The sequence below is a fragment of the Amaranthus tricolor genome, chromosome 9 (assembly GCF_026212465.1).
Source record: "Amaranthus tricolor cultivar Red isolate AtriRed21 chromosome 9, ASM2621246v1, whole genome shotgun sequence".
Lineage (NCBI taxonomy): Eukaryota > Viridiplantae > Streptophyta > Magnoliopsida > Caryophyllales > Amaranthaceae > Amaranthus > Amaranthus tricolor.
The window spans coordinates 25,403,098-25,422,619 of record NC_080055.1 but is presented as its reverse complement, the minus strand read 5'-3'; the positions used below and the strand labels follow the sequence as shown (position 1 = coordinate 25,422,619).

Here is a 19,522-nt window from a genome sequence, read left to right as displayed (position 1 = left end):
TGTACTAGTTCATTTTCATCCTCATTTAAGGTATGTATAAAACCCTAATTTTTGTTCAATATGCAAATTGTTTTTTTTGTTCATTATTGTTTGAATTGAAGTTATAAAAACGTTAATTGTTTGTTACATTCTATTGTTTTCATGATTTAAGCTTACGTTTTACACATTTGTAGTTGAATTTTAGGATTTGTTTTGTATGCATATAAAGTGTTTGATGAAATGCTTCAATGAAAGTTTATTACTTTGTAGGGTTAGTTTAATGGTTTTTGTATATATTCATGGTATTTTTAGCTTTTATATTTGAAATGAACCTTATAATAAGTGTTCTAATACCTTAGTATCACAAATTCTTGTATTCAAATTTACACTTCCCGTTATAGTGTATTGGGGTGAGGAAGTCATGATATTGGTTGCAAATTGGTAGCAAATTGGTGGAGATATCACATGAAAGATCATTATCCCATTGAAAAACATGTTGAATTGGTTGCAAATTTGGATAATGCGAGGGAAGTCATGATATTTTTATGATTTTTATAACACTTATGGCGATGAAAAACACGTAACAGCGATCATGGCGATGCCGGGCCCAGTTGATCCATCAGTGCTTACGCTTCAGGCGACACATAGGAGCGTAGCTGCGTGGGAGGGCTCCACTGCCCAATTGGTTACTCGTCAGCACTACCAGGCCAGTACGTTACGGTGGGAGGTGGATGACAGGGTATTAGACGTAGTCGAGCTAGCTGGTTTTAGATACATTCACCGGTTGTTGGGCGGGGGCTTAGAGCTCGATCGAGCACTTATCACTGCATTGGTGGAGAGGTGGAGGCCGGAGACACATACCTTCCACCTCACAGTTGGCGAGGCAACGATCACGTTGCAAGATGTGGCAGTTATCATGGGACTGCCGGTTGAAGGACAAGCAGTCATTGGTCATGGGGAGGGAAATTGGCCAGCATTAGTACATGAGCTGCTAGGGGTTTGGCTGGAAAACCCTCAAGACCCCTCACAGCCGAAGATCATCGTTGGATCGTCATTGAAGCCGACTTGGCTTCGACAGCATTTTACCTCATACCGACTCCACCCGTCATTGGCGACGTAGATGACACATTCCACACTCCTTCTCCAAGGAGTTCAGCCCATCGAGGTAGCTCTTCCGGAGGATCCAGTTCTCGGTCCACAAGAGGCCGCCAGCGTTCATCTACTCAGGGTCGGTCTTCCAGATCGCCATCGACATCCGCTACTATGTCGCCGTTCGTTCCCCCGTCTTCCATCAACACTCCTCCGCCACATCCATCGCCTCCGCAAAGGATTATCACATATCAGCGTGCTAGTCAACGACGAGCTCCTACTCTTAATGTCATTGCGGAGGTTGACGAGTTCACACCATCATCATCCACCGGTGCGCAAAACAAAAGGGGCCGGGGGTTGTAGTTTAACAAACTTTGTATATTCTTATATTATTTTAACTTCTTGTATATTCTTGTATGATTTTAACTTTGTATGTTCATGATTGTAATATATCTTCGCATTATTTTCATAATTAATTTTTTCAAATCAAGCTGGTTCGTAATTGATTAATATGGAATAGATGGTATTGAACTAGTTTAATGCAGGTTACGTTCACTATTTAGGGGAAATGAAAGAAAAAAAAATATTGTTGCAGGCCACCAGCAAACCGCCACATGAAGTGGCAGTTTACCAGGGATCAAACCGCCACATGAGATGGCGGTTTGCCTTGACCAAACCGCCACTTCATGTGGCGTTTTTGTGCTTTATGTAATCTAAAAAAAAAAAAAAGACTTTTCCACGTGGACGGTATTCTGGGAAATTCTTTCCCAAATTAGGTAAAGTGGGAAAATTTTTTTTTTTAAACATTATTTAGGGAAATGACTCCCACGATTCCGGGGAATTAAGATCATTGAAGCATTACTTTGATAAAAAATTCGATGTTAGGGTTAATTTAGGGGTTCGTTTTGCCATTTAACCACTCATGTCGATCTTCCCAAACGAGTAAAAATGGTGACCTTGTCAAAAATCATGGTTCTGCGCAGACTGCTGGTCTTCTCCTTCTTGCTTCTCACAATTCATGCCATTTCGGCCAAATCCAAGAACAATCTTGAATTCAAATGGCAGACACTGTCGTCCGCGAATTTCTCCTCTCAGATTCGTATCCATCCTCACGTTCTCCTCTTCGTTACTGTTCCTTGTAAGTACACGCTGTTTATTTTTTCCCGAAGTTTCTCGTTTGTTTACATATTGTGATGATTTATTGTTTTGCTTTGTTGGACTGGATTTGATGAAGCAATCGATCAATTGGATAATGTATTTAGTTTATACTGCGAAAAATTGATTTGAATTCGAATTATAGGGTTAATTTGGACCTTTTTGTCGCGTTTGTAGTCATGATTGTTAGTTGATCCGAAATGTTTGGTGTTCTGATGTGATTAATGTGGGTGGTGGTGATTATGTTTTCTAGCAAAATGAAGGAAATTGGCTTACATGAACAATGTAATGAATGTGAGATGTATGTTGTGGAAGTAATTTGAAAATAGGGCGAAATTTCTTTTTAGCTACATATGTTAAACCAGCCCATTGAGCACTAGAGCTCCAGAGTTTCTTGTTTTAGAATGTGGTTTTGGAAAGGGGTGTTTAGTGGAAGTTGGTATGTTATAGAAAGGAGGGAAATTGGTTTGTAGAAACCTGTGTAAGAAACGTAAAGATGGGATCAGTGCCATGTACTATTTTTTGGAGTTCCTTTATCCCAATTTTGTGTGCGTGTGTTTGTGTTCTCGTGTGTCTGAGAGAGAGAGATGGTGCTTGAGCTCATGTTAAAGAGATTTTACAAAAACAATGGAGACTGGAGAGAAACAATTATCTGTTTTGTATTTCTAGGAAACCAATTATTTCCTTCTGTTTTTTTGTGTGTTTCACTTCGAGTAAATGAGTATAATATGATGATATGTATAGTTCCATGACAATTCCAAGACTCTTGCGTTAGGAAACTAATAGGAAATTCGTTGTCCAATGAAACAACAATGATCTTGCAAGAATAAAAAGTAATTGAAAGGAAGACTACTGGTGGCTTCCAATGAGTGGATAATCAGGTGTTTAGTCTCATGTTAAAGACCTTAAGCGCCACTATAAAGAACATCTACTTTCTTCCCAAGCTCCCACTCTTCACGTTGGAGCTTGGGAGACTGCACGACGCCCAACTTGAATGCAATATTTTGGTGTTGCTTCCTTGAAAGGACTTTATTGTAAGTCAATTTGTGGAGAGTGTGAAGGGCCTTTGTCAGTTAGTAAGTCAATTTGTTAGTTTTCTTTAGGCTTCCTCTTCCATAGCATAAGAAAGCTATTACCCTCAAATTGTCATATATAGGTTTAGTTCCCTTTAGTCTTTTATAGGGTGTCTGCCGTTGAATCATAATGGAAGGCAATCAATTGATTATCTAAGTAGCAGCAGGGATGCATTTTCCCCAAAAATATATAAGAAAACCAACCATACTTCTGAAACTCTTGTTTCTAACAGAAACCAATTTTTACTCTCTACCTTACCATTTTGTGTGGCAACCCTCCTATATTCTTCTTTGTGCACAAAACCTTTTTTAGCTTGATTAACCGTTTTTGTTCCACTATCACTTCTTTTTTACTTCGATGCCCTTAGGAGTTTGCTTGCACAACTTCCTCTTACTTGTTGGTTGATAGACAATAGGAATGTTTATGTACTTCTATAATAGTCATCTGCAATTGTGAAGAAGTATGTGGCTCTTGTTTGTATCTTATATCATCCCATGAACCACCATGTATCAAATCAAAACTAAATCAGCAATAGAAGTACTAACATTAATGGGTAATTTGTGGTGTCTAGGCACACAACTTGTATAAAAAATGCTTCGTAATTGCTTTGGAAGTACAAAAATGTTAGATTTTTATTTTAGACAAAGACACATGTTATAACCTAGTATGAATTAAGTTCAAATTATGACAAGCATTTGTTTTACATTTATATTTTACTTCAAAACAAGTTTTTAATTATTTTTGTCTTCATGCTTCCTAGTGTCCTTAAAGACTCCTTTTTCCACCCTCCCTTCTGCCAACTTTTCCTATATACCATTTTTTTTTCTCTCAAATGGGCCTGAAAATTTGGCCTAACTGATACTTGAAATGAGAAGGAAAATGAAGAAGGATTTTCTCTTGTTTACGAAGATAGAAAAAGCGAAAGCGGCAACATAAAGACTTGCTTACAATTTGATAATTTTGTGGTCCTCACTCCCTAAACCTTCGGCCCTCCACACAACTAGGTATAGTTTTTTTTTTTTTTTTAATTTCTTTTTCTACCCTCTTTGTTGTAGATTCATCATTTTTTATTCTTTTATTAGATTTTTCATCATTTGTACTTTCACTTTGGTCCATATTTCAGAGTAGTTGGGATATTCAACAAGATATGACCCATAGAATCGAGATGTGCCATCAAAGTTAAAGGGTAAGTTTTATCGAATGTCCATTAGATTGGCGCTACTATATGGATTAGAATGTTGAACTTTTGGAAAGGACCATGGTAGAAAAATGAGAATAGTGGAAATGCGAATATTTCAATGGATGAGTGGGCATACCTTAAGGGATAGAATCCGAAACGCAAATATAAAAAAAGGTTTATGAATTGCAATTATTGAGGAAAAGATGATATAGAATCGTTTAAGGTTGTATGGGCATGTGCAAAGATAGGGTATTAGCAAACCAATAAGGAAGATAGAAAGCTGGAGCTCAGAAGACTTAACAAAAGGGCGAGGAAGACCGGAGATGACTTGGAGGACAAGAATGGAAAAGAATATTAATGACCTAGACTTACAAATTGAGATGGTAGAAAATCCGAATGAATGGAGAAGAATCCATGTGGATGACCATCAGACTTGATATATTAGTTCATATAGCCGACCCCATCTTTTGAGATTAAGGCTCTAACATTGTTGTTGTCGTGTCTTCTCTTTGCATGGCTTCTTAAATTTTTAATCTTCCGATTTTTCTTTTTTCAATTTTCCTTTCTCCGATAAACTGTCTACTGTTTTTCGATAGTTTTTTCTTTTAATTTCTTCATTTTTTTTCTTTGAATTCCCTCTTCTGTGTCTTCTCTTTTAGATTTTTCATTTTTGTTTTCTTATAGGGAATTTTTTTTTTTTTTTTTTTTTTTTTTGTAACTAGTTAGAGACCAATTAGACAAATTATTCCAATATTTAGATTTAAGTACCCTCTTGTGCTATTTTCCATTGCATTATAGACTAGCGCAATGATAATGAATATATTTGGATTTTTTATGCAATTATAATATGAATATCATTATTTCAAGTATCAAATATGTTCTACAATTGTTTTATAAGCTTTTGAGTCATAACGTGCGCCTTGCCTATGAAAAAGCTTGCGCTTTTGCCTATCGCTTTGCGCCTAGGCTTTAGGACCCTTTTGGGCCTCTGTGCGCATTGTGCTTTTAAAACTAAGATCTAGAGAAATTGCCACATGAATCTTATTTTTCTCAAGTTTTATATTCTGAAAAAAGCCTTAGTTCTTATTTTGCTTTGTTGGTCAATGATTGAATAGCACATCATCCTTGATAATTATGCATTGGAAAACCATACTTGGTTGGCATTTTACACCAATATTATGTCATTATATTGTTTGCTTGCCAAAAGTTGGGAGGCTGCGATGCACTGTCATTTTATATTTTTTAGCTAAAATACAGCACAAGTTGTCCTAGTGCTACCAAAAAGGGGTGTGATGTAAGTGGTTCATCCGTTCAGCTCGGAAAAATTAATAAACTAATGTGGAACAGCTTGTACCGAAATATATGCATCATCATGTCAAATGATGAATGAACAAAAAATGATGAATGACCAAGGTTAAAGAGTAAAACAATTAATATTGATGCTTTACGATGCAGAAGTAACGAGCTAAATTAGACAAGCATGAAAATGGTACCCAAATAACCTTGTCTTCAAGAGTTTCTTACATTTTATCTCTTGAACTTAGTTAGTGCAGGATGCACGAATCTGATGTCTTGTTGGAAAATTTGGATGATGCACTTATATAATATTTATATGTTTTTCACATTCATTTAGAATTTTGCTGTGGTTGAGGAACTTCATCTATATGGGACAGTTGACTGCTTATCAGAGTGCTTTCTTATCATATGGTGTTTTTCAATGTCAAGTTAACCGTCCTGTTGTGTCCTTGGAGTCAAGGTCCTTTGGGAATAGAGTGGGCACTAGCCTGTCGTAAAACAAATTTGTTTCTCATATAAAAGCGAATTTTTACTAAATTTCCTTGCCATGTTAATATTGTTTATTTGTGAACTGTCGTGAGATGTTTTGACTTTTGTTTTCAGATGAGATAAAGATCTTACAAAAAAGTGTCAAAAGTATAAAAAAAGTTAGGCCCAAGAAGTTCTCTTGAAATTGAGTGAAAACAATGTATGTTGTCATCTGAACACAGAATAAGTCATCAGGGTGAAAATTTTTTTTTGCCTGTTTTAACTTATTTTTTGATAAAGAGAAAAATATTATTGATGTAGAAGTAAAATGTGACAACCAAGGGGTGATGAATCTCTATTGCTAACAAGGTAAGAATCTTCATCTTTTGATGTTGAAAAATAACATGTCTTTTTTACGTTGTAGAAATAAGAATGCGTAAATATTTGTTTTGAATTTTCATAATCGGGGTGATTGTGCATTTTGTTTTTCATGGCTTTATTGCTTTGAGATTGTTTGATCCTTAGATTTCTGGAAGAATAATTAATTAGATAGATTGTTTCACTCAATACTCAAACTATTCTTTTGTTACTCAGGGTGTGGGGAGTCACGCTCGCTTATGGATGAATTGTCCAAGAAATTGGCTATTGAGCAAGAAAAATATAGTTCTTTGAAGTTGATGCTTGTCAATCGTAATGTTGAAAACAGGCTGGCTGATTCTTTGGGTGCTGTTGAGGGATTAACGGTTTTATGTTACCATCATGCAGTGTCTTATAAGTATAAGGGAATTTTTAGAGTTCAAAATATATTATCATCCATGTATTATTTAATATCAAATTCAGTTGAAAACATTCCTCTCAAGAGACTTGGCAATTCCGATGAGTTGGAAATGTTTCTTGCATCAACTGATAAGGCTGTCCTTCTCCTAGAAACTTGTGGTTGGACCTCAAAATTTCTGAAGCAGACTGGCAATGAAACTGTGCAAGGTACACCAAACAATTAATATTCTTTGTTCTTTTTCTCTCCCCTTTGCCGACTTTCATTTCATGTTTGAAGTAAGAACTTATGTGAAGTAAGTTTTGGCATTGCCAGTGGTTAAATTATTTTGCTACTATGAAAATTTTAATGTAATTGAGAGGTTGTTGGTTTGAGAACTTTATTCAATTAATTTTTCCTATCTATAGCTTGCCACATTTTCTGGATCTGTTGTTGGTCTGCATATTAGTGCGTTAGCCTGTAATCTATGAGATCAATCAACTTTAGTTTTATCTTATAGATTGAGATCAAACAGCTTTTCTTATTTTGGCTAGCAAACTTTTGTAGTTTTTTTGTGTAAGCTGAGCCTTTATGACTTTGATATTTACTTGAGCCTGTAGGTGGTAAATAATTAGGAATTTGGAAGGTATAGCTAATATTATAGGGCCGTTCAATTTAAATCTCAAGAATGAATGTGAATGATGAAACGTACTTACTATTTTAAGTTTAAGGGAAAAATTTGAACATTGAGCCTGCTGATATTGATGTTAAGGGGTGATGTGTTTGAAGTACGACTTATGAATGGAATATATGGAGGGCAGACATATTTTTCTAGTAAATAAGGCACCAATTTTTTCTTATGATTTTCTTCTTCCTTTTTTTTGTTGAATTGGAGGTTTTTTTTATATAATGTCTTTGTGACATCATGGAAAACTTAGCTTTGCAGGAAAGCCTCTTTCCAGGGAATTCAAATAGAGGAACTAATCAAACTCTGGCTTCTAAAATGCAGAAAGACTTGAAGGTAGCATGACGTGTTAGGATGATAATTTGTTTATGGTGATGACTTATTAACATAACTTATGTTAACCTTAAATCAATTGGTGGCTATCAATCGTAAGCTTTTTGTGTGTCTCAACAGGATGTTGAAAATGACATGAACTTTGACGTTCAACATGGTTACGGTGGAAGTCCTTGGGTTGGAGAATTCAGTGCTGAAAATGTGACCGAATCTCCTGCAAATGAGGTTATGCAGTCGACTGTTGGAACATCCTGTAGCTTTGAAGAGTACACTAAATTTAAGGCCTTCTTCTCAAAGTTCATGGCATTTGTAAGAGATGTTTATCTTCCACCTCAAAGGCAAAGATATGGCTTTATGTCAGATAGATCATTGCTTTTGACTCTTGGTATAGAAGATTCTGATCAATGGTCATTGATCATATCCTATGTTGGATGTCCTGGTTGCTTGTGGAACTTTAAAGATGAAAAATACATTCAAAATGCTCTTGAGATGCGTGATCTACCTGTAATGGAGGTAAGTCATTTATGCGTTCGATTCTTATTTCATTCTGAATTTCTTGTTACTGCTCTTTGTTTATGCATGTAAAGCATTTGATTTTGCTGTTGGTAAAAGTCATGATGATATTTTTTTGTTTTCTGCTTCTCTGAAATTAAACTAGTTGGGGTAGTCGGTACGTCGTGAAAAAGGAGTTTAGCTATAGTCAGTCTTTCAGGTCTTATCTCTGATTTTTTAGCCATCCTAAATCAATTTTACTATTTGGAACCATAATAATTATTCTTTGTTATTGTGGATGCCAAGTGTTTAGTTGGTAAAGTTATGTAGAATTGGTACTTGGTACACATGACTTCCAACCAAATCTGTGTTGAGCGTTTGCCTTTTGGCTCTCTACAAGTATATGGTAACAAATGCTATTGCCTTAATGCCAAATGGGATGTAGTATGGTGGATATATGCAACCTTACCCATAGTCGCATTCAACTTCTATCACCACATCACAAAAATCATTACTCCACACCTTAGCTGCCAACCTCTGCCTCCCTATCACCTATTCTATTCATAGTGCAATAATGCAGTTTTTGTTGCAATTGCGATAAGCCGATAACAGTCACAATGATTAACTGTTGATATGGTTGTCTGTATAATCTCGGATGTGGTTGGTAGTCTCAAAAACCTTTGGAATGTGGTCGGTTAATATTTTGCAATATGATCCTATGTCATGACTCGGGTCAAAGGGTCCAAGGGCATTATCGACATTTCATATTTTTTAGTCTTAGTATTTTGTAATTAGAATAGTTGTCATCTTTAGTTGTCTTTTGGGGGCTTAGGCTATATATAGAGCCACCCTTGTAATAATTGATTAGCTTTTTGGAATATTAATAATAAGGGAAGTTCTTTCGGGAGTCATTGGGTGAACTCGAATTGTCCAAACTATCAAGTTTCGGTAACGTGTATTGACTGGTGTGTTACATCCTACCACCAAATATCAAATGAAATCATGCGATATTCCTTGAGCCGGCCTACACTATGATTCTATCCTAACCTTCTGTGCTTCACCCTCCATCAAATCTGCTACTAATCATGACCCACCCTTACTTCACTCACTACCCTCATGGTTGATCACAATTTTTTTCTAATCCACCTTCCCTTGTCTTTATTTATGAAGCACATCAAGTTACCTCAACGGTGAACTTGTGGCTACTTGATGAAATTCACACCCCATGGCCAGCCTGGAGGGCTAAGTAGGTTCGACTACCACACGGGATACATTGCTATGGCCCAAGCCTGAATTTTGAGACTATTGTGGAAAATCTTATGTGGCCTTGATTACGCTAACAATAACAAAACCACTTTTGCTCTCAATGTAGATGGTTTTGTAGTTATGAATCTCAAAAATCTTTTCAATACGGTGTAATGTGGTCGATATTTTACACTATCGGAGATCCAATGTATCATATGTGGCGTACTACCAAGTACCAAGGCTCTTGAATTTTGGAAGGAGGATGATACGACAAACCTCTTCTCGTATCCTCATTTGGTGGAATTCGAATTCATGACCTTGAGATCATAGGGTGGTGTCCGCATCTAGTGAGCCAAGACTTGGTAACTTAAACTGCCACCCGCATTCATGACTTTAATTCAATCAAAACCCACAAGCCCATTAAACAATTACTTGCTTTATTATACACATGCTACCCGTGTTACCGAGTCCGAGACACACCATGAGACCCTCTCTACTTGTGTCTACACAAAACGATATGGGTACGGACATTGAATCGGGATCTGATTCGGGAAAAATCACTTGGACTCGATCCTTGAAGCACAAATGATTTATAGTAGAAAGGGAGATAACGAGATTGCAACATGTGGGAGAAAAGGACCTTGAGTATGGTGATTTCTTTCACCTTTGAGGACTTAGATGGTGAAATGAGGGTAAAAGCGAGTGATTAGTCCTTTTACCTATGCATTTGTTCTTTTGTCTTTTACTTTTTGGCTTTCTTCAAGGTATCCCACGTGATGTGTCAGATTGCTGTGACCTTATTACTCCAAGTTTATTCATTCTCTTATTTTCCCTTTATTTTACTTAATGACATTGGGGTAATGAAATATTTTCATGTTTATTTTGTCTTTGAATTTTTCTCTCTTATTATCTGTTATGGTTTAATTCTTAGTTTTTGAACTAAGCAAGTAGGTTTTGGATTTATTATGTCTACTTGGACAAACATTTAGTAATTTATTAGTTTCTAAAATAACTTAAATTATAAATAAATAAATATTATCTGCTCAATACACTTTATTTCATGATATTAAAAATATCAATTGTTAATATATTTAAAATGAAAAATAAGAAAGATCAACATCTATTGTTAATGTTTAATTTTGATATGCTGATTGTTGTCTCTGTGTCCAAAGCTGGACAGTGTTCCCTAGTCAAATAATTTCAAGCATTGTCAAGTCGGGCAATCGAACGCGTGTCGGACCCCGGTATGTGCATCTATGTCTACGTAATGTAGAATGTTGCTTGATTGCCCCCAAAGTTTTGTTACTTCATGGGAGTCGAATGAAGCTTCAGAGACCACATGCTACCACATAGAGATAGTATAGTAATGTGGTGAGTATGGGATCGCTTCATAGGGACTGTTGGTACTAGAGATGGTATGGGTACAATTAAACTTTGTCAAAGGTTTTGAGGTTTGCAAACTGTAGCGTGCACTAAATCTAATGATTGAAATAACAATAATGGCTCATAATAGGGATGTGGTTGGGTGACTCAACATGCATAGGAGCAAAAGCAAGGTGAAATTATGGACTAAATTTTTGTGAAAAGCTCATCTAAAGCATTGCCACCACTCCTAGGCTTAGGAAAACATATAATTGATGGTCTTGAGTCAAAGACCTCCAACTTAATTTTTTTACAACTTCCAATCAAGTACTGCACATGGAGACTCAAGGATCAAACATACAATCTTGCGGCTTTAAGTACCTTCTTAGAATATGAAAGAGTTCATGGTGGTTTATTTTTGTAAGTAAGTACTCCATTAGTTGCAAGAAATGAAATTGAGTGATTCTACTTATCTTTGGTCCAAGAGTGACTATGGATGTTAGTTCTTGGGTTAGTTTTGAGAGTTTTAACATGTATCTAAGGTAGTCTAATATTACAAGTCCAGTTCCCTCTTTGGAATGAAAGCCTAATCATAAGGTAAAAACCCTTGCTTCGTTCAGTTTTTGGTGAAAAAAAGAGGTTTACCAGCATTAAATGTTTTTATAATTGCTTCCATACTCATCCTTTTTCCTCCAAATTTTTTGTCTTTAATAGATTTAAGGTTTCTATGTTTTACATCGTTTCTTTTAATAGATGAAGTTTAAGACCCTGGTTTGTTTATCTCATTTCCAGACTCACACGTGAAGGTCTTTATTAATTTTGGATCTTGTTTGTTTAATACTTTTACATTTGTGCTGAAAAATGTATCTTTGAAACTCTGGTTTGTTATCTCATTGCCAGACTCACACATGAAGGTCTTTATTGATTTTGGACTTGTTTGATTAATACTCTTTCATTTGTGCTGAAAATGTGGTTCTCATGTCAGTTGCCAGATGCTGGAGAGGGATTTGGACCTGCTCTACCTATTGATAAGCCATCTGTTATACTCTTTGTTGACAGAGCATCTGACTCCGTAGAAACTAGAAACAAAAGTCAGAAAGCTCTTCATGCGTTCAAAGAAGTAGCGTTGCAATTTTGGAATTCGTCTCCTATTGGCCGGCAAAGTGGTGATTGGCCAAAAAGATCATTTCACTCTTATAAAGGGTTTCCAGGCATCTATAAGAATCATAGATTACTGTTATCACCTTCACCTCAAATAAAATCAAAAGATAAAATGTCGATCATGATTATAAATGAAGGAAAGCAAATTACTTTAGGCAATGAAGCTTCAAATTTGCAAGGTGGTTCTTTACATGAGATCTTGACATATTTGGTTGGGCAAAAGAAGCAAGCGAGATTAAGCTCTCTTGCAAAGGAAGCAGGTTTCCAACTGCTTTCTGATGATTTAGACATAAAGATTGCTGATGTCTTGTCTTCTCATGAAGAAAGTCTGAATCAGGATTCAGCCACGAAATTGGATGAAGTCCCCGAAGAAAGTATTGATGAGAAGATTACAGATTTAAGAGATGACTTGGCAGTTGACATGAATCAACAAATTCAATCTACTAATATTGAAGCTCCATTTGAGTATAGTAACGGGGAAGCATCTATTGATAGTGCAAGTAAACATTCTGGAATTGTGGATCCTGAGAAATCTGCCAATGACCATGAAATTATGTATTCCCTAAATAAAGATTTGAGAATGGAGACTGATGCTGATAATGATGCGTCGGATGGTCTCAGGCATCATTTCAATGCCTTTAACGGTTCATTTTTCTTTAGTGATGGTAACTACAAATTTCTTAGATCTCTTGTAATTAACTCAGAAGTTCCACGACTAGTGATAGTTGATCCATTGACCCAGCAGCACTATGTCTTAACTGAAGAAGCAACTTACAATGTTAATTCTGTAATGACGTTTATTAATAAATTTCTTAATGGAAGTCTTGTTCCATATCAGCGCGCTGGACCCTTGCAGACGTCTATGGAAATGCCACAACCACCATTTGTTAATCTAGATTTTCGTGAAAAGGATTCTATCCCTTGTGTTACGGCTGATACTTTCTCTGAGTTAGTTCTTGGTTCTAGTGAATCGAATGTCCAAAATGCAACCAATGCTTGGCATAAGGATGTGATTGTGATTTTCAGCAATAGCTGGTGCGGTTTTTGTCAGAGAATGGAATTAATTGTTCGTGAAGTGCACCGGGCCCTGAAAGGCTACATTGACATGGTTGAGTCGGAACCAAGACACAAGGAGATTTTTTCTCAAGGCAGGTATCTTCGATCCAACAAAAAGATGCTAATGTATCTTTTTTTTGTTTCCGTAATTTCTAGTGTTTCATCCTTTCTGTCTGTGGCATCCTTGTACACATTCCAAGAACCCATTTTTTTATTGCTTGGAAGAACATATTGAACAAAAGGTCATCCTGGTAAATGCATGGTCCATTTTATAGAGTGAAAGAAAATATGGAAACATAACGAGGTACCGGGTGGAGGGGAGGGGTGAGTTGGTTTGTAACAGCAAACTGTTAAACAGGAACCAACATTAGAAATTGAAAATAATTGGGAGGATATTAGTTTTTTGTAATAGTGGAAGATTTTTGAAAGGGTTTAATGTTTCACACCTTAACTGGTTTCGTTTTCCGATCATCTTCCCTTTAATTCTCCCTGGTTTCTGTTTTCACGTTCTTCTTAAGAGAGTCTAACCTCCTTCACCTGTTTGGCAGATAACATTGAGGTAGATTTGAAAATCTCATCTTAGTTTCTTATTTCTGTTTGTTCCCTTCAAGATGTGCAATGCTTAATCCTTGTGCTACAAGTCGTCACAGCGAGATTTCTTTACCTACACTTTTCTGCCCGATTCAAACCTTTCCTCTTGTTATCAGTGTCCGTGATAGCAATGTAATTTTTTTGGTTCTGCTTTTAAAAAATTGTTAGTACAAAGTCTCCTGGAGGAGAAGTTTTAAATGCTTGAACATTCAAATTGTTTGTCATTTAGGTTGATGATTTGGCTGAAGAACTTTGTTTTTTTCTTTGCCTTATAAATTAATGGTCATGATACAGCCCTTATGGCTGTACATAAAAATTAACAAATTCTCTTTATCATTTATAATTTTAAATTTTCAAGAGAATTTAATCTAGAATTGAAAAACAATTAATATTTTATATAATGATTTTTAACTTCCCAAGAAATAATAAATGATAAAATAAGAAAGTATAATTAAATGCTTATATTTACAAAGCAAAAATAATATTAAATTAAATACAAGATTCTTTTTTTTATATAGCCCTTAGGGCTGTATATATCATTTTCCAATATTCATTAATAATCTGTATTAATTAGCAAAAGATACTATCAGCTAAAATTTGTGACTTCAAAAACACTTGATAATCAATAAAATTGTTTTGTTCAATGAAATTCAGTTTGAATCAGAAATTCAGTTTCAATAAGTAACAATCCCTATTAATCAGTAAAAAGCTTTTTAATTAAACAAATCAGGTGAAGAGCACAAGGCTCAATAAAAATCAATTATATTCAGCTAACCTTAATTCTATTTTAGTTAAAATTGAATTGGGTACTGAAAAAAATTGATGCAGAGAGCAGGATGTTGCTAAGAGATTTTTTAACACTTTACACTATGTGTTGGAAATAGGGTCCAAGTTGTTATTCTCATAGTTCGTTTGTGACAATTGTGACAGATGACTTGAAGGATGTTATTTCTAAGCTGCCAGCATTTTATTCGATTGATTGCACGCTAAATGATTGCAGTTGGATTCTTAAATCTATTGGTCAAGTAAGTTCTTTAACCTATGTAGTGCTGTAAGTGTTTCTGGTGGTTACCTATAATTACTAGTTACTAGTGAATGTATTACTCTGTTATTTGTACATTGCAGTCTATTAGGACATAGTTATTCCCACTACCTTCATTTATAGGAGTGTGCTTGACAATTGATGAGTATGATTTTTTGTTTGTTACCATTTCCTGGTATAATGTGACCCTTCCCAGTTCACTCTTTTTCTCTGTTACCGAAATAAGATATAAAAAAGTTTATTTACTGAAGGACAATCATAAGTACCTTACAATTATTTATGACATGATAGTGCAAATAACAAGCACTATTAATTTATTGAAACATAATCAGAATGAATGAAGGGGAAGTCATGTGGACGCTTCATTTTAAAAGGCACGAAGTGCACAAGGTGCTACAGCCTAAGCACAAGACGAAAGCTCGAGCTTTTTGTAGGTGAGGCACACATTTTTGCTCAAAAGCTGATAAACAGTTTTAAAGCATATTTGATTTTTGAAAAAATGTGAGTGTTTGTTATTTGTAATGTTCATAATATTTTTAGGCACTTATGAGTTATGATTGCTCTTCACCAACAATACTGAAGAAAAGGGAAAGGATAACTACATTAGTGTGATGTATCTTTGGGTTTAATTTTGCAGAGGGAAGTATATCCAATTTTGGTGCTGTTTCCAGCAGAGAGGAAGACTGCTATTGTCTATGATGGGAATATGATGGTTGCAGACATATTGAAGTTTATATCCAACCACGGAAGCAAATCTCATAATCTTGCCAAACTGAAAGGTAGATATCACCATACATCGTATTATTTTGAATTCTTGTGAACCCACGTTCCCCTACCTTTGGGTTCTCTTAAATTTGGTTAGACCAATGTGATATTCATGCTCATTTTATAACTTAGGACTTTTTTCTGTTTCAAAATAAAAGCGTGCTTTCCTTTTGGCTTGTCTCTTTGAAAATTACAGAATGGCATTTGCTCAAGGTTGTGGTATGTCATCGGTGATCAGATTCATCTTTTTTTTAAAGTATGTGATCATACACATCGTTTGGTTCATGTAGCCTTTGGATATAAATTTGTTTTGATACATATATAATTAACTTCATGGTCATATAGAGTTCACTTTATGAGTTTTACCAAGTATTATTTCTTCCTATTCTAATCAAATGTCCCAGTTGAAAATGCCCCCATTTTTAGAAAAGGGGAGGGGGACCACATGAGAGGAGTGAGTAAGGGATCAAGTAATACTTTATTGACTATTATGTAAAATGTTGGATCTCATAAGGGTATAAGCAAGAAAAAAGGTTACTAATTAAGAAAATGAGACATGTAATGTGAATATGTCAATAGAGAAAATGAGACATTTGAATGTAATAGGTGCACAAGGAGGGTCTTGGTTCATGCCTTGAACGAGGCAAGAGGAAAGAAGGAAGGTGCCTTGAATGAGGCACAACACACAAAGATGTCAGAAAATGCTTTTGGACATTTGCTCGTTCGAGCACATGATGTGCTCTTTCAAGCACCATGGAGCTGACCAAAACGCAGGTTTCTGTTTTATGCTTTCTTGGACTAGGGTTATTCTAACTTGTGTAGGAACTAATAAGGAGTAAGGACCTTAAATCAGATTAGAATGCATGTAGGATGACTAATACATAGAACGCATGAGGGAAGGCTAATACATAGAAAGCAACTAGGGTTGAGTGCCAAAAGAGTTCCTTCTTTTGTATTAGAGTGTGTTTTCATTAAAGGTGGAAACTTTTTGCTTGTGAGGTTGTTCTCAAGGCTTGTGAGGATTGTTTCATTTATGTAATGTTGATTAGTTAATAAAAATACAATCTTTTTTGAGAGTAGGTATCCAAGATACTTCATTAATCATCTTTGTGTTCTTGTGTGTGTGTTTTGTGTGCTCTTTAGTGTATGCTTTGTTTTCTTTGCATTTTTTCTTCTTGTTCTTCAATCAAAGAGAGGTCTTTAGCCTTATATTTTAATTACAATCTATTCTGGAATGATTCAATGGGATACTTTTGCCTTGCATTCTTGAGTCAGTTGTTTATTTTTGATGATGTGATAAGAATCATTATTGTTTTGCTAATATTTTTGCAGGAACACTGTGGACTGAATTCTTAGAGAAAGAAAAGCATAATGAAAACTTCAGAGCGGCATTCAAGAGTGTAGATTCTGACGTTAATGATAAATATTTTGGAACCATTGCACAAAATGCAGAGGAACAAAAGCCAGTGATAAAGTTGGAAGAACAAGCTGCTCTACGAGATGTTACATTTGGCTCATTTCTAATTGCCACAGAGCTTCTGTCGGAATTGAACCCGTTTTTCAAAGCCAGAATTCTGATTGTGGGAGCCGTTCATGATGTAGGATTTCAAGGTCTGATCATTAACAAGCCTATCAACAGCTGGAATTTGTTGCCACAATTTCATGATGCGAAACTGCTAGAAGCAGCTCATGTTTCATTTGGAGGCCCAGTTATACATCAAGAAATGCCTCTTGTTTCCTTGACTAAGATTTCTTTTAATGATCAGCACCCTCAAGTTCTACCTGGTGTCTATTTTCTTGACCAATTGGAAACTCTAAATAAAATTAAGGAAATCAAAGCAGGAAATCTTTCTGCAACTGATTTATGGTTCTTTTGGGGCTATTCAGGCTGGAGTTGGGACCAGCTTTTCAGTGAGATAGATGAAGGATTGTGGATTGTTGACGAGGGGAACGACAAATATTTGCAATGGTAAAAATGAAAGCTGTATTTTGCATAACTCAATTTCTCTTGTCTAAAGGGCCCTCAAGTGCTGGAGGACTTCTTTTGGTACATCTGAATTTATGAGCATGAATGTTACGACTTTTGCCGGAAGATTATGGAATTTTCACGCTTCAGAAGGACAATGTTTGATGCATTGTATACATTTAAGGTTCATTTGTGCCTTCCCACCTATATGAAAGTTCTCTCAGTACCTTTTATTTCAGTGTCATTTCAGAGGACTGAAGATGCGCCTTGGCTCCTGATTTGATGGCTGGCTTATAATTTTGGTTCTCATTTGTATTTATCTTTTTATCACCGTTTGGTCGCAACCGATCCGATCTTTTTGGGTTAAGGTTTTGCCATTGTTGTATCTTTTAGTTGGAATATGGAGGAATCAGATCACAAAATGAAACAGGAAAGCAAAAGTTGGAGTTATTGGGGCTTTATTTGAAAGGAGATGTACTTGTATAGCAGAACTCACATTTTGCTGATGATTTAATTGCTGCAGTAAGTGAGAATGCTTGAATATGAACAGTAGTAGTAGATTCCAATTCTAGTCTCATGTTGTCATATGTATACTTGATATCAAATATTAGTGCCTTCCCCATAACAGTACATTCTGAACAATTCTGCTGTCTTGTTTAGGTTATGTAAGGTCATGTCTGTTTTGTTGACAGAGCCAAATTTGGAAATAAATGAGTCTTCTTTATAAAAAAATGTTTGTCGAATTGTTCCTAAAATTAGCGTCTTTTGTCTATTCCTTTGGCTTTACTAACAGCGAGTAGGTAAAGAGTTTGACCAAGAGCCAATTTATATATGAAAATATAAAAATTTGTATTGAAGCCTTCATCATTATTTTTTTTGTTTGTTTTATTTGAATGATCAACAACTGTATCAATAGGAGTAACAAAATACAGGAAAGATCAACAACTTTTGTACAACAAACTTTATTGTGCAAAAAAATGGTACCAAAAGAGAGGTTGTGAGTATGTGTATCAGAAAAACTGAAAAAGCATGGTTAGACAACTCATCAACCAAAGCTTGTGACCTTGTATCATATGAAGAAGCATAGTCTCTTGAGAATCATGGGTATTAGAAAAAATATTGCTGGCATTGTCCTTGTCGGTAGCTATAGTATTATTGTCTTTATTACTAGCTACGACATTGTCCTCTTATCAATAGGCTATAGCTATACACTTAGAAGCAAGAGATGTGTTGTCAACATCTAAGGAGGAGTCACATGCATGTAGCAACAAAATGTTAGATAAATTTTACTCCTCAAAAATAGTAATCCATAAAAAAAAAATGAATTGTGTGAATGAAATTAAAAGATAGTTTTAATATATGGATGAGTTTAAAAGAAAGAGTGGGCCATTATTTAAAATTAGAAATGATATGAATTAAGTGAAGCAGACCAAAATAGAAATACTGCAAATTCAATGAAACGGAAGAAGTATCTAACAATAGGTTATCAAGCAAGAATAAAACAAAAAATTATGGCTTGCTCGCTTTTAAGAAAGCGATAATAAATAAATAAATAATAAATTGTGTGGATGATAATAAAAGAGTTAAAATGTATGAATGAGATTAAAAAAATGGTAAATTATTATTCAAAATAGAATTAATGCCAATTAAGTGGAACAGACCAAAATAAAAAATACGGCAAATTCGATAAGACGGAGGGAGTAAACCATTTCTTGAAGCTCGAACAAGGAAATGCATATTTTGAAACATATAATTTGAAAATGAAAAATACTTTAAATTCAATAAAACAGAGGGAGTAAGCTATATCTAGAAGCTCGAACATAGAAATG

General features: G+C 35.4%; 1 protein-coding gene across 2 annotated transcripts; it reads left to right on the top strand.

The window, feature by feature from the left end:
* The first annotated feature begins 1,884 nt into the window (after window positions 1-1,884).
* Window positions 1,885-18,677, top strand: LOC130824390 (uncharacterized). 2 transcript variants are annotated; one of them, XM_057689376.1, is made up of 8 exons: window positions 1,885-2,206; window positions 6,836-7,225; window positions 7,934-8,016; window positions 8,134-8,526; window positions 12,098-13,421; window positions 14,851-14,945; window positions 15,600-15,741; window positions 17,060-18,674. In XM_057689376.1, exons 1-8 carry the CDS (start codon window positions 2,017-2,019, stop codon window positions 17,698-17,700), a joined length of 3,258 nt encoding a protein of 1,085 aa, XP_057545359.1. In that variant the 5' UTR covers window positions 1,885-2,016; the 3' UTR covers window positions 17,701-18,674. The 2 variants fall into 2 exon arrangements, with proteins under 2 accessions (XP_057545359.1, XP_057545360.1); XM_057689377.1 differs by lacking the exon at window positions 1,885-2,206 and having other exon boundaries at window positions 7,071-7,225; window positions 7,942-8,016; window positions 17,060-18,677.
* The last annotated feature ends 845 nt before the right edge of the window (window positions 18,678-19,522 follow it).